Source organism: Protopterus annectens, chromosome 4.part1, assembly GCF_019279795.1.
Source record: "Protopterus annectens isolate FY-2018-M chromosome 4.part1, PAN1.0, whole genome shotgun sequence".
Classification (NCBI taxonomy): Eukaryota; Metazoa; Chordata; order Ceratodontiformes; family Protopteridae; genus Protopterus; species Protopterus annectens.
The window spans coordinates 544,277,844-544,293,136 of NC_056734.1; the positions used below are offsets into that span (position 1 = coordinate 544,277,844).

At 40.7% G+C, this 15,293-nt stretch overlaps 1 protein-coding gene across 1 annotated transcript in view; it reads left to right on the forward strand.

The window, feature by feature from the left end:
• STAG1 (stromal antigen 1) overlaps nt 1-15,293 on the forward strand; it is a 2,620,144-nt gene that overhangs the window by 2,223,786 nt on the left and 381,065 nt on the right. The window contains exon 25 of the mRNA XM_044070350.1: nt 3,941-4,069. Coding sequence (XP_043926285.1) covers nt 3,941-4,069 — 129 coding nt within the window. The remainder of the gene's footprint in view (nt 1-3,940; nt 4,070-15,293) is intronic.

A 15,293-nucleotide genomic window follows, 5' to 3' on the forward strand; every position in this document is an offset into this window, starting at 1 on the left:
GGAATCTGTTTTTCCTGACTTCAGAGGTCCTTTGTTTGGCACCAGAACGATGGAAAATGTTTTTGATTCTGAAGTACCAAAGTCTTGCCCCAGACATTTCTGGCAACATGGTCCATTAGAGTAGAGGGCAAAACATTACTGAAAGTCACCCTAGGGCTGACATGGACTGCAGAACCAGAGCTTAAGAGGTCCTTTCACTGATCAAACCTTTTCAACTCTCCTGAATGGTTGCCCGACTGTCCTTCTGTGGAGGCAGGTTGGGGGGGGGGGGGCTTATTTCTCCACACTCAAATCTGGAAGGCCATCACCACCCAATTCCTGCATGTTGAGAATGGTTGCCAGAGATCATTCCATTCCTTTCACATCTTTTCCAAAATTGACAAATAAGACCCTTCCAGACATTCCATCGCAACAGAGCAGGGCAACAGTATATAGAAAATATTAAAGCTGCTAGAAAAAAAAAGTAATCCAGAAGGGCCCACCAGGCCGCAGAGGATCCACCTCAAGGTTCTTCTTGATACCAAAAAAGAATGGGAAGTTAAGGTCAATTTTGGAACAGAGTTAAGTTTATTTATTTTATTTTTTTATTTAACATTTGTTAACCGTGGAAGTCCAACTTGGAATGAAGCCAATTTTCAGCTGAGGCCCAGGGAGAAATGCTCCATATGTATGTCTTTATAACATGTGAGGAAACCCACACAAATGCAGAGAGAACATGCAGAGTTCACACAGAAGGCACCCCAGCCGAGAATTGAACTGGAGAACCTCTTACTGTGAGGCGACAATGCTACCGCTGTACCACTGCGCCATCCAAGTTTAATCTGTTTGGCAAACAGATGTCATTCTGGATGGTCATGGTACAGTCCACATTGCCTCTTTGGGGGAAGGACAACTGGATGTGCTTGGTGGACCTACAGGATACCATTTATCACATCATGATAGCCAGGCATTTTGGAGGTTCTTGTGCTTCTGTTCAGGAGACAGTCACTTCCATTTCTGAGCACTGCCCTTTTGTCCGGTATTTTAGTGGACAAACTGAGTAGGTTAATTTTCTGCCATGAGTGTTCCCTCAATCAGCCAGTGGCTTCCAAGATATTTAGCTGCTGGGGCCATACCTGCTGTGATCTGTCTCCAACCCTGACATACACCAGGTGTAGCAGTTTTTTTGCTTTGATTCCTGAGAATGGACAGCCCTTGATGGATGATGTAGTTCATACGTGGCCCCTAGGACTACAGTATGCTCACCATCCCATTTCTCTCAGTCGGGTTTCTTCAGAAAGTGGCCTGGTGCAAGGCAAAAGAGATTCCCAAGGTAGTATCACAGACCAGCGTAAATCAGGCTGTACATCAGTTGTGCATCTTTCCACGGTTTTCAACTAAACGAGAATATCTCCTACGTTCCTTGGATGTTCATCATCCAGTTTGGTTTTACTTGCAGCATATGAAAGACTTCAGAAAAAGTGGTTAGCTTTTCTTTTCCTTTTCCAAGGCAAAATTGAGTTCCAGTGTGTCTAAGATTACCTTGTCCAGGTGGCTTTCCATTTGTATTATTTTTATGTTCTCCAAGATGTCCTTCCATACTGCCTCCCAGGGTTCTTCTAGCTGGGGACTCTGTCTTAATTGTGGAGGCGAACAGAAAAGAGAGTATCTGATATGTATGTAGGTAGTATTTTTTTCCTTTTAGGACTGCTGATTGTATACTTGGGGGCAAAGTTAATTTGACTGCGTAAGGTTGCTGGTGCATTAGCTTGAGCCTTGGAGCTAAAGTCCAAATTACCGCTTCGGATCTGATGTACCCAGTTGTTTCTACAGATGGAAGAAGAAAACAGCAGTATTTGTACATGTTGTTATTCTTTAGCATCTCTTACTCCTTTTTCAAGGTTTATATCTGTGCCGTCTGTACTTGTCCTCCCTTAAATCCTTTCCTGCTTTTTACCCTATCTCAGCCAAAACAATTTTGAAAAAGGATTTCACATATCCATCTGCCTAGAAGGTAATTTTGTACGGTTTCCTTTTGAACCTTGAAATGAGACGGATTGAAGTTTGTTCTTTGAAGACTGTGTTAATCAGTGCTGTGACTTTAAGTATCTGAGTTGAAAGCACTTGTGATGAATCATCTCTATCCATTTCTTTGCAAAGATGAGGCAAGGTTGAGAACAAATATTTCCTTTAGGCCTAAAGTTTTTCCGACTTTACATTGAGACATGCAATCCATCTCTCCGTTTTCCTTCCAGTACATAAAAATGAGAGAGAGTGAATTTTATGTATTCTGGATGCCCATGGCAACTCATACTACAGTAGCGGGACAATAACCTTCAGGGTTGCTGTTCCACTGTTTATAGCCTTTGAGTGTAATCTAAAGGGGCAATTAGCATCACACGGACTATTCTAAGTGATAGTCCTGTGCTGTTGTTTTTTTTTTCCCCCTGTTCTCACCATAGCAAGATAATTCATTGCACTATAAGGGCTTGCTCTACCAGGGCATTGGCTACTAGCTTTTGGAAAGAGGTGGACTCTAGAAATTATTAAAGGTAGCAACTTAATTATCTGTGCCGAATGCCTTTACAAAGCACTACAGATTAGTATCTTTCTGCAGGTCCTACAGGTTTTGCTAGGATTATTCACCAGAAGTTCCTGGACACTCCTTATTTTTTTTTTTTTTATATAAATCAAGAAGGCACAGGCAGCCTCAATGGCTGCATAAGTAACAGCCCCCTATGGACAGCTCTCACCTCTGGACTTTGGGCTTCCTAAGTGTTGGAGAAGCTAACAGGCTTAAAACTACTAGAAGGATGGTTGACCGTCAACAGGCACAGAGGCAAAAGTCACATAGGAAGAAGTAAAATATTTTTTTTCTTTGTTCTCTTCCATCTCCTTTCTTTTATTTGAACCTTGCAGATTTATAGCATGCACTTAAGAAGCTTTTCCTTTGTTACAAGGGTACCATCGGTTACTCTGATTGTAGTTAATGATGGGTAACTATTTTATGGGCGTGAGATCGTTCAGTTGGAAAAGGTAAGGTTTCCTGGATTGTACGACTGGTTGTGGCTTTTGCAGATATGCTCAGTACTAACTTGATTTCTGTATTTCAGACTAATCTTTACTGACTGCAACATTTTGTTGCACTATAGACTAATGAGGAATATGTAGTACCTACCAAATTCAGAGTGGTAAAGCCGAAACAACTACCCAGACATCCTGGGATTGACTAATGACCTGTTTGCTTGAGGGGCTGCTGAGGAAGGGTTGAAGTAAAAGGAAAGGGAGAACGGCAGTCTAGTCCCCACTGCATTGCCATCACCTTCTAGTTAAAGTAGTATGTGGCATACAGCATAGTGTCCACAGACATGTACTTGGGCTTCGCAGGGTCATGCTGACATGGTACGTCTTATTGTGCTTCAGTGGACGTGCAAATGTACATCAGGGAATGTGTAGCAGGCCTTCTGTTCAATAAAAAAAAAAAAACATATCGGCTAAAGTGGGTGGGGTTAGATTCATTATGTAAGAACAATAATCCAAGCTTGCGTTGCATGACGGTACACCAACATTCTGTTGTGACCCCTGAAGCCTGGATAAGGAAAGGATTACCAATTATTTAATTTTTTTTATTTTTTATAAAAGTTTACTCTGGCTACATCCAGGTTGGAGTGGGGGATAGGGGGAATGGATCACCAGTGAGGCAAATGTGGTCAGATGGTCAAGGCAGGGCAGTGGGCAAACATCATTAAAAACATAATTCTTTGATACTTTTTATGTTTAATTACCTCTTTTCTGCTTCTGTGGTGTGATAATTGTACCACTAAGATAGTAAGAACGCAATGACATGTTCAGTAGTTCCAGTGACAAATCTTTATTGATTTCAGGAGGATGCAATCTTAATGTATTTTTATAATTTCATATTGCAAACGGTGACTTTTTTTTTTCTTCCCTGCTTTTTTAGGGATGGTATAGAGTTTGCCTTCAAGATCCCAAATTCCAAAGGATCGGAATATCCCCCTCCTAATCTTGCTTTTCTTGAAGTTCTGAGCGAATTTTCTTCCAAACTTCTACGTCAGGACAAGAAGACAGTGTAAGAGGATAATTTTGACTTATTTATGTAGTTTGTTTGGGTTTGTTACATAAATATGATTTTTTCCCAAAGATTTTTATTCCTCCTTGGCACAAACATTAGCAACATTATGCAGTCTATCAAGTTTGTGCAAAAAGTAACCAGATGCTAAACATAGGTATGTGAGTTATGTGCATGTTTTATTTTTTTCTGTAATCTTTTTGTCCTCACTGCTTGTCAGTTTTGCCAACTATCATCCCTCCCACAATTTACTGGCACAGAAATTTCCATTTACAGGGGACCACTGTGCATGAAGTCATTTTTTTACTGATAATATGACCCTAATCCTTCCTCCCCGCCAGTGTGCATTGGTGTTCAAAGATTGAGAGAGATTCATTGCCTTCTCCTGAGAGACTTCACATGCATATACCTCATGAAATTTACCATGTGTTTCACTTCACAAGGACCAAGTGTATGCCCCGTTTGTTATTGCATGCAAGAAACTTTTCTTCAGTAGGTATCTGCATTACAGCAAATTGGACCACCAGCCTCCCCTAGAATGGGTGAGCCAGCATCTGCAGCTCAATTCCATTCCCCCTTACCGGTTTCACCTGTGGCCATGCAGCTGACTGAACTTGGGTTATTATGTTCATGGCTTTTATTCTTCTGTGTATGGATGGTGTTTGATTACTCAAGCTTATTTTTATTTGGTTGCCAGGAAAGAACACTTATACTGAGAATTACTTTCAGTAGTGGCACGTTATTTGTTGTAGTGGACACCAAGAAATGAGTGCTTATTTACTTGAAGGGCTTTCTCTGTGTTTATATGTATTGTAATGTTGCATGTTAAAACTGGATTTTTTATAAAATGCACAAAAATTAGGTATTATCAATGGGGAGTGCTCAGGACAAATAGGTCAGATACCATGATGTTCATCGTGCATACAGCTGCAGTCATAACAGATGGGTTCTCCTGCCGTCAGGCGAGTCCTCGGTCGGCCAAATTCCAAAGTCTAGGTCCGGCGTCGGTTGTCGTCGCCTCTTCCCTGACGTCAGTGCGACAGGGGTATAAAGGAACCAGTCGACGCCATTTCCTTCAGTCTTTCTTGCCGCGCGGTGCCCGAAGCAGAAGCAGTTCGCAAGTGCCGGTCGGCCAGCTCCTGAAATTACGAAATTTGGATACCGAAGTCTTCTTAAAAGCTAAGTACCCTGTTGGGGAAACTTTCCTTGCCTCAGACCGATGTCAGACAAAGTTAATAATTGTATTTCTTGTGGGAAGCAAATACCGCATAAGGATTTCCATTCCCTCTGTATACCTTGTTTAGGCCCAGACAACGACGTCTCGGTCTGTCGCTTTTGTGCTACATTCAACAAACGCACTATGAAGCGTCAGGCGGAGTTTGCCCAGCATTATTTTGGGAAAGCATTTAACTATACTATGTCGTCGGATACTCCGACTCCGGTTTTGTCTAAAAAACGCAAAGACAAGGACCAACACACGAGGCCCGCGGCCTCTACCGACACCACGCCAAAGCCGACTATACGTGGTCCGGTTCTCAGTGAGGCGCCTACGCAGCCCCTGATTACCGACTACACTTCTTTGACAGTGTCTCCTGTGCCCGAGGTCGCAGGCTCCTCGGCCCACACCCCAACTACAGATACCGAAGCCACTCTTGGCGTTGAAACTCAGAATGTGGACAGGTGCACCTCCACTCAAGGTGTCTTCAGACCTTCCTCTTCTTTCTCCATCAAGGCTTTCACAAAGTCTAAAGCAACCATGCACTCTAAGAGACCAGCTACACAGGGCCCATCTCCAGGCCCCATGCCTAAGAAACAGATGCTTAAAATGGCTGAGGATTTAATTACTCTAATCAGAGGTTCTCAGCCCCCACCGGACAAAAGGCCCAGAGTGGAGGAAGATTCCCCCTCCTCTGATCAGGGCTCCATTATTTCAGAGCACTCTGATGATGAGGAACATTCTTACTCCCCTTTTGAAGACTCTGATGCGGAGGAGTCCATCCCTTCTGTATCCCCCCCCTGAGGATTTCTCATTTGGGGAAACTTTGCATACGTTAAGGGAACACTTCCACTGGGAAGGCCAGGATTATTCAGATTCCAGGAAAAGGCTCAGGGAATTTCTCTTGTTACCTCAGCATAGACCTCTGGCTATACCTCCTGTCTTGGACATCCTAGATGATGTTTACTCGGAGGCCTGCCTTAACCCGGACTCTCTACCTCCAGCTCCAGTTAAGCCTGACAGCTACTACAGGGTTCCTGACTCACACCAATTTCTTTACAAAAGCCATGCTGCTGACCCAGAAACCATCTCACAGGGCCCCAAGGGAGTTAAGGCCTCCATTGCCAAAAATCCATTGCCTTCCGAGAGAGAGATTCCAGATCCTTAGAAAGGTGGGGAAAAAAGGTATATACCTCGGCTACCTTATCCATGAGGGCCTTAAACTGTCAGTTTCACATGCTAAAATACCAACAGTTTTTGTTATCACAATTGAAGAGTAAAATGTCACAACCTGAACAACCAGACTTGAAGAAGTTGCAGGATTTGATGCATAGTGCAGAACAAGTGGGTAAGCATACCTTACAATGTGGTTTTGATGCTCTAGAGGCCTCATGTAGAGCTGCTGTTACAGGATCAGTCATACGTAGGCATGCCTGGCTCAAGGAACAATCCTTGCCTGATCATGTCAAAGCTAAATTACTAGACGCCCCTCTTCAAAAGGATGTATTATTTGGTGCTAATGCTGAGGAGGTATAAAGGAAAATGGAGGAAAAAGCTAAATCAATGCAAACTGTGAAAGAATTTCTACAGGTTCAACCCCCACGTTTTAGTAGAAATTGGCCTTCCAAAAGCTGGTCCTTTCCTGCCACAGACAGACCCCAAAGAGGCAGATACAGACGCTCGAGGGGCAGAGGACAATCCCAAGGATCGTATAGAGGCAGACAATGGCAAGCTCCTACACAAAGAGGTGGTGAGGACAAACTCGCAATCCTTCAGAAAGCAAACCCAATGACTTTCCCCTTCGCATGCCAACCAGGTTTCAAATGGCAGCCCCCTTAGGAGGAAAGCTGGCATTATTTTCAAAAAATTGGCATGTTGTCACAAAGGACAAATGGATCCTGGACATTATAAACAGAGGCTACAAATTCCATTTTCACACCCTTCCAAAAATGAGAGGCATGCCAAACCTGCCACACAATCAAAGGGCAGAGGCACAAAAACAAATTACAGATCTCATAAACATGAAAGCTATTCAAGAGGTACCTACATCGAACAAGGTCAAGGTTTTATTCCAGGCTATTTCTGGTGCCAAGGAAGGGAAAAGATTGGAGACCTATTTTGGATCTATCCATCCTAAACACATTTCTACTGTACCAAAATTCAAGATGCTCACTCTACAGCAACTTCTTCCCATGCTGGGCAAGGAGTCTTGGCTGGTAACATTGGACCTCAAGGAGGCATACCTGCATGTCCCAATCAGACAAAATTGCAGAAGGTACCTCAGATTTCTTGCAGGTTCAACCCATTATCAATTCTCTGCATTGCCCTTTGGCTTATCTACTGCGCCCAGAGTATTCACAAAATGCCTGGCATCAGTAATTGCCTACTGCAGACTTCAAGGGATACAAATATACCCCTATTTGGACGACTGCCTGATCCAAGCAGACAGCAAGCATATTCTTCTGAAACATCTGGCTTATGTAATAATGTTATTGAAATCTCTGGGATACACAGTCAACAAAAAGAAATCAAGGCTAATACCCTCTCAGAAGATAATTTTCCTGGGTGCCAATTTGGACACAAACACCCAGATGGCCTACCTCACGCCAGAGAAGCAGGGCCAACTAATACAATACTTCAAAACACTGGCAAATTGCACCAGGCTGACTGCAAGGAAAATCCTGCAGGCTCTGGGATTCATGGCATCTTGCATCTTACTAATCCCATGTGCAAAGCTGCATATGAGGAAACTACAATGGTACCTGAAAAACATATGGTCTCAACACAGCCACAGTTTGGAAACAATAATACCACTAATTCCATGTCTGCAAAAGGAATTTCTGTGGTGGGCTCAAGCATGTCAAACAAACATAGGTCTTCCATTCAGCAAGCCTCAAGCAAATCAAGTCATCACAACAGATGCCTCAGACTACGACTGGGGGGCACATGACAGATCGGTGCATTCAGGGCAAATGGTCCCAAAAAGAAAAGCACCTTCACATCAATCAAAAAGAAATGCTAGCAGTAATAAATGCTATTATAGCTTTCAAGGACCTTCTACAACCAGGCCAATTATTGATAAGAAAAACGAAAATGAAGCTCCGTTCAAACCAACAGGAAAGTCTTTAATAAGTACATAAAATCCACCACGTTGAGCGCTTTCGTCTGCACTAAGCAGACTTCATCAGAATAATGAATCAACAGTGCCTCACATTTTTATACAATTCTATGACTTCAATAATTATTCAATAATTGATAAATTAATTAATAAAAACAATCCAATAAAAACATTTAATATGCAAATTGAGTTCTCAAACTGAGTTAACCCCTGAGTGTTTTGTGCATTATTTAAACCACCAACTAAAGTGCAGCTATGCTAATAAATACTTAAAAATATATATATTATCTTTGTATATTGTATATTTTTAGTTGTATACATTTAAATGTGTGTTTAAAAATTATATCATTTGTATTACAATATGTATTTCAATGTATTTCTTAATAGAAATGGGTAATTTGACTTGGTCAAAAAATGTATAAAAACTGTATGGATATATTTTAAAAAATACTGTAAATAAACTATATTTCAAATCAAAAAACAACAAGGAAATTTTGATAATTATGGTTAACGGGACACATTAGATGTGATATAATAATATCATTAGTTTCAAGACAATGTATGCTCTTAAAATAAAAATAATCACAATATTAAAATAATATTATGTAATTGATAATAATAATAATAAATTTCAACTTTAAAACCTTTAATGTTAAATATTAATATTAACCAGGTTGTATGAAGTCATTAAGGGCATGTTAAAAAGTTAACACAAATAACTTTTTTTAAAAAGTTTTTTTTTAAAAAATTAGATGTTATATATTAAATATAAATATCCTAAAAAGAGATCTCCCTTGGTCCAGTGAATCGTGTGTTGTTAAATGTACACGAGGATCAAACTGAGGCAGCTTTGTCAATTAATATAGCCTTTATATTAATATATTCATTGAGACCTGGATAATAATTTGACTTTAGTCTCAACTGCCACTTTATCTCCCTTTGTAGTAGGGTGTTCTTAAAATCACCTCCCCTAGTGTCTGTTTTTATTAATTCTAAAATTTCAAACTTAAAATCTGTAAAACCTTCACAAAGTACAGAATGTTTATAGAGGGCACTAGTCTCCTTCTTCACCTTAATATCGTTTGTATGTTCATAAATTCTCTCTCTAAGTGCCCTCTCGGTTTTACCCACATAGAAGGAGGTACATTTAGTACATGTAGCTAAATAAACTAGCATCCTACTACGACAATTGCCTTTACAGAACGAAACCTTGCTGTTAAGACCATTTTTGAGAATTACATCTTCCACCTGGTTAATGTGTATACATTGTCTGCAACTCCCACACCTTCTTGTTCCCTTCTTTGTATTCTTATCAAATGAAATTTTACCTCTTTCAAACAATCTTTTAAAATTCATGCCCGTCTTGTATGTCAGTACGGGCTTATTTCCAACAACCTCGTAAATTTCTTTGTTGGTCTTCATTATAGACCAATTGTTTTCCAAAATTTTGGTAAAACAATCTGAAAACTCGTACTCGACAATACATGCCCCCGAAAAATCATTTGTACTGTCCCTTTTATGTTCATTGTATGTCAACTTTTGACCTAACAGGGGTTTATACTTGGTCCCCCACCCTGAGTAAACTTCATCCAAAATTTCACCTACTAAATCTCTAGGATATCCTCTTTCTAAAAATTTTTCCATTAAAAATACAAACTCATTCAGTAAATCCTTGCGTACTGAAGTCATCCTTGCAATTCTAACAGCCTGTCCCTTAATTATACTTTTCTTTTGGTGAAACGGGTGTAGGCTGTTGAAGTGAAGGTAACTGTTACACCAGGTATTTTTTCGGAAAATATTGGACTTAAAACCTTTTGCTTTTTTACTAAGGGTAATGTCCAAATAATTTATACTATAAGTCTGTACTTCATGGGTGAAGGACAAAAAATTGGTGGTTTCATTAATATATTTCATAAATTTCTCCAATTCATTTTCATGGTCATCTTCCCAAACAAGGAAGATGTCGTCCAAAAACCTGAGGTAAATTTTAATATTTTTCTTGAAATTACTGGGGAAAATGTATTTCTCCTCCCAACCAAGGAGAACAAGATTAGCATATATGGGGGCACATGCTGCCCCCATAGCTACCCCCATCACTTGTCTATAATATTCTCCCTGGAACAAAATGAAATTGTTATCCAAAACAACTTCTGTCAACTCTAATATCAATAATTTGGTATCAGTTGGAGCCTCGAGGTATCTATGGACGCTATTCTCAAAATAGTCGAACCCCGTATCTCTAGGAATACATGTAAAAAGGTCCTTGACATCTATAGTAACTAGCTTGCAAGTTTCAGACCACAAATGTTCATTAATTTTACCCAGAAAACCTCAAGAATCCTGGACTAAATGTTCTTGCTTTTTAACAATATCCTTTAATGTTTGGTCAATAAATACTGCCAGTGGGTGGGACTTGGAATTCTTTGCTGAAACTATGGGACGAAAAGGAGGTTCCAAAATATTTTTGTGTATCTTGGGTATTCCAAAAAATTGGGGTATACGTGGATACTTTTGTTTTAAAAAATTTTTTAAGTATTTATTAGCATAGCTGCACTTTAGTTGGTGGTTTAAATTAATGCACAAAACAGTCAGGGGTTAACTCAGTTTGAGAACTCAATTTGCATATTAAATGTTTTTATTGGATTGTTTTTATTAATTTATCAATTATTGAATAATTATTGAAGTCATAGAATTGTATAAAAATGTGAGGCACTGTTGATTCATTATTCTGATGAAGTCTGCTTAGTGCAGACGAAAGCGCTCAACGTGGTGGATTTTATGTACTTATTAAAGACTTTCCTGTTGGTTTGAACGGAGCTTCGTTTTCGTTTTTGTTACAGTTTGGCTACTATCTTACTTGTGTTGCAATTATTGATAAGAATGGACAACACCACAGTTATGTGGTACATAAACAAACAGGGAGGAACACATTCTTACCCCCTATGCAGACTGGCCATGTCACTTTGGAACATGGCCATGGACTTACAAATGGAACTACAAGCACAGTACTTGCCAGGCAAGGAAAACATGCTGGCAGACAACCTAAGCAGGAATATGACAGATCCACACGAATGGAGATTGCATCCAAAAGTTTTTACAGAAATAATCCAAGAATGGGGAAGGCCAGACATAGATCTCTTTGCCTCCCACAAGAATCACCAATTGACAAAATTCTGCTCAAGGATCCTCCATCCAAAGGCCTGGAGAGTGGACGCTCTTTCTTTCAGTTGGACATCTATGACAGTTTATGCCTTCCCTCCTCTTCCTCTGCTGCCCAAAATTCTATTAAAGACCAAAGCAGACAGACCAAAGATAATTCTCATTGCTCCGGACTGGCCAAGGCAACATTGGTACCCACTCCTGAGGAGCCTGACACATTCCTCACCATGGACCCTGCCTCTAATGCCTCTTCTTCTGACTCAGCACAGTTTCAAGACTCTTCACAGCCAGCTAAAAACACTCAATCTAGCCGCATGGAAGATTCCTTAGCATCTCAACAAGCCCTACTCTCCAAGGAGGTGCAGGATGTCATTTTGGAGGCCAGAAGGCCATCAACTAGAAAAGCTTACTCCGCAAAATGGAAACGTTTTTGTGTCTGGAATGAGAAAAAGGGTCAGGATCCTGGAAAACTGAATTTACCTCAAATACTACAATATTTGGCTGAACTGCTAAGCAGTGGACTTTTTCTCCTCCATCAAAATACATGCCTCAGCCATTTCTGCAGAATACAACACTGATCCACCTTTATTCTCTCACCCTCTCTTAAGACAGTTCCTCATAGGGGCTAAGAATTTAAGGCCTCCAAGGAAACAACCAATACCTGCTTGGGATCTTAATTTCATCCTGGAAAAATTGACCTTGCCTCCCTTTCAGCCAGCTGCCTCATCAGATTTGCAATATTTGTCCTGGAAAACAGCTTTCCTTCTAGCTATCACCTCAGCTCGTAGAGTTTCAGAACTACAGTCTCTCATGGCTGCCCAGCCTTTTATCATCTTCCATCAGGACAGAGTTTCCTTACGAACCAACCCGTCCTTTATGCCTAAAGTGGTATCCAGGGTAGCTCTAAATCAGGCCATACATTTACCTACTTTTTATCCTAATCCTCAAAACAAAGGGGAGAGATTACTACATTCCTTGGACATCCACAGACAGCTGCGTTATTATTTGGACAGAACAAAGCCTTTCAGAAAATCAGAACAGCTCCTTGTGGCCTATGCGGTAGGAGCTCAAGGGAAGCCAATTTCCAAACAGACAATCTCAAAATGGATAGCCCACTGCATACGCTTTTGCTATTCCTTTCATGGCAAAACTGTTCCTACAGGCATTAGAACTCATTCCACCAGGGCCACAGCCACCTCTGCAGCCTTCCTCAGAGGAGTTCCTACCAAGGATATTTTGGAAGCAGCCACTTGGAGTTCTGTGCATACCTTCTCCAAACACTACAACCTACCATTATACTCCAAATCTAGAGCAGGCTTTGCCACGGCAGTCTTGCAGGGCGTTTTGGCTCCTCCTAGTTCCAACTAGTGCCTACCACCCCTTTCTTAGCTTTGGGATTCTACCCATCTGTTATGACTGCAGCTGTATGCACGATGAACATAGTACAGTTTTGTACCTACCATAAATGTAGATGTTAGAGTGCTAATACAGCTGCAGTCCAGGTTTCCCTCCCTCCTTCCCCTCTTGAGACAGGCCTATAGGCTAACACATCCTCATACAACCTGATTGGGGTTTTCATTTATGATGTATTTGCTTGCAACTACTGTATTTTGATTATATAATACTGTATTATCACACAAATTTATTATTGCCTTCCTTCTGGGGGCACCTGACATCTGGGGCAAGAAAAACTGAAGAAAATTGCGTTGGCTGGTTCCTTTACACCCCTGTCGCACTGACATCAGGGAAGAGGCGACGACAACCGACGCCGGACTTAGACTTTGGAATTCGGCCGACCGAGGACCTGCCTGACGGCAGGAGAACCCATCTGTTATGACTGCAGCTGTATTAGCCCTCGAACATCTACATTTATGGTAGGTACAAAACTGTACTTTTCCTTGTTTAATTACTGCTTTACAGACACTCTTTGGTCTACTGCTGTTTTAGTGTTTTGTGATTTTTTTGTTATACTTTAAATGTTTTCTTACTGAGTAGGAATTTACTTTCTGAAAACATCTTACTACAAGGTGGCATTCTGCTAAAACATCTTTCTTTTACACCGTTGATGTGGAACTATGCTTATGCCCACCCTCTCTGAGATGCCATATTGATGAAATGTGCATGTTCCTAAGCGTGTTGACATTTGTTTTCCATCACATTTTTTGTACTAAATAAGATAAGTCTTATCAGCTGTGGATTGCTTTACAAAAGATGTTTATTCATCTATTTATTTTTTTATTTATTATAAACAGTACTTTTTAAAACTATAAAAGCTTTATTCTTTTGACATAAAACATAATTTAAAACAACTATTTACATAATTCTGAGAGATGATGTAAATTTTGAAATTATATTAACATTGTTTACTTATTTTAGACATTGAATTAAATCAAATGAATATAACTTAAGCTAAATTAAATCAGATTATATTAAAAGGGCTATAATGTAATTTCCATGTAATATATACCGTTAGAATATCTAAGGTAACCGTGGAATACAATTTAAATCGGTTATGTCTTCCACCATCCCACCTCCTACATTCTTCTGTCCCAGTACATCATAAAATTCATTCTGTTGTCAAATTCCTATATGTTTTCCAAGGTAGCCACCTGGCAATATATTTCTCCCAAGAAGTCCGTAAGAGTTGCAAAGCAGCTTGCACCTTGCCAGCATGTATCCTTAAACGTCAGTCCTGCTGCAGATTTATGGGAACCCATCTACACATCCAAGTTAGATTTAAAGGATGCTAGGGTGTCACAGTATTTAACTTGCCGGGGAAGTCTGTTCCAGAGCTGAGGTAGGCAAGGGATAATAATTTATACCGCCTTCAGGTTTTGTCTTTTGGTACAGATTTAGGTTTCTTGTTCTGATGTTAGTAGAACAATTTGATGTGCAGAGATGCACGGCAGGGAATCAAGGAGAATTACATAATGGCTTGGAATGCAATCCATAGATCTGAAGTAGGATATTCATTTGTCTGCAACCTGTGGGTTATGGATCCGATATCGGATCCGAACCGGCATAGTTTTCCAGCTATGGATCCAAGCCCTCAGCTCCTCCCCTCACCCATAATGCCCTGCTCTACCCTCATGACCTCAGATCTTGTTTGCCGCGCTGGTAACTAGATGTGGATACATAGCTCTCAGCTAAGTAGACTATTTTCTTGTTGAAAAATAGAGAATTTTTTCTTTCTTTAACTTTTTTTTTTGTGTGAAAGTTGTAGGTTTCCTGTTATTATTGACTGTTTTTAGTTTAATTTAAATTTCAGTAGTAATTTTTATTCCCTCCCCTCGCTGGTACGTAGAGTGTGTGTGAGGCCTGTGTGCTTCTTTTATTGTTTAAGTTACTTTTCTGTAACTTTAGGTTAAGTTTATAGACTATGGCTGAACAGCCTAAGTCCATATTTTCAAAATGCTCCGAGTGTGGCCATAAGCTCTCACCGGCTGATGGCCACACTCGGTGTGTTAAGTGTCTTGGGGTTGAACACCTGACATCTGGTTGTTCCATTTGTGCAGGGTTCAACCCCAGGGCACTGAGGGAGCGGAGGTCCAAGCTGGTCTTGGCGGGACTTTTACCGCCGGACTCGGCTCCGACCTCCGCTCCTTCGGGACTCCTGCGGCTGCAGTTGTTCCCCTGTGGCACCCCTCCTGCTCCTGGGACTCAAACTCCCGCTTCAGGACAGGAGAGGGATGCATCTAAAAAGGACCGGAGGGAGAAGCACCACAAGCGGC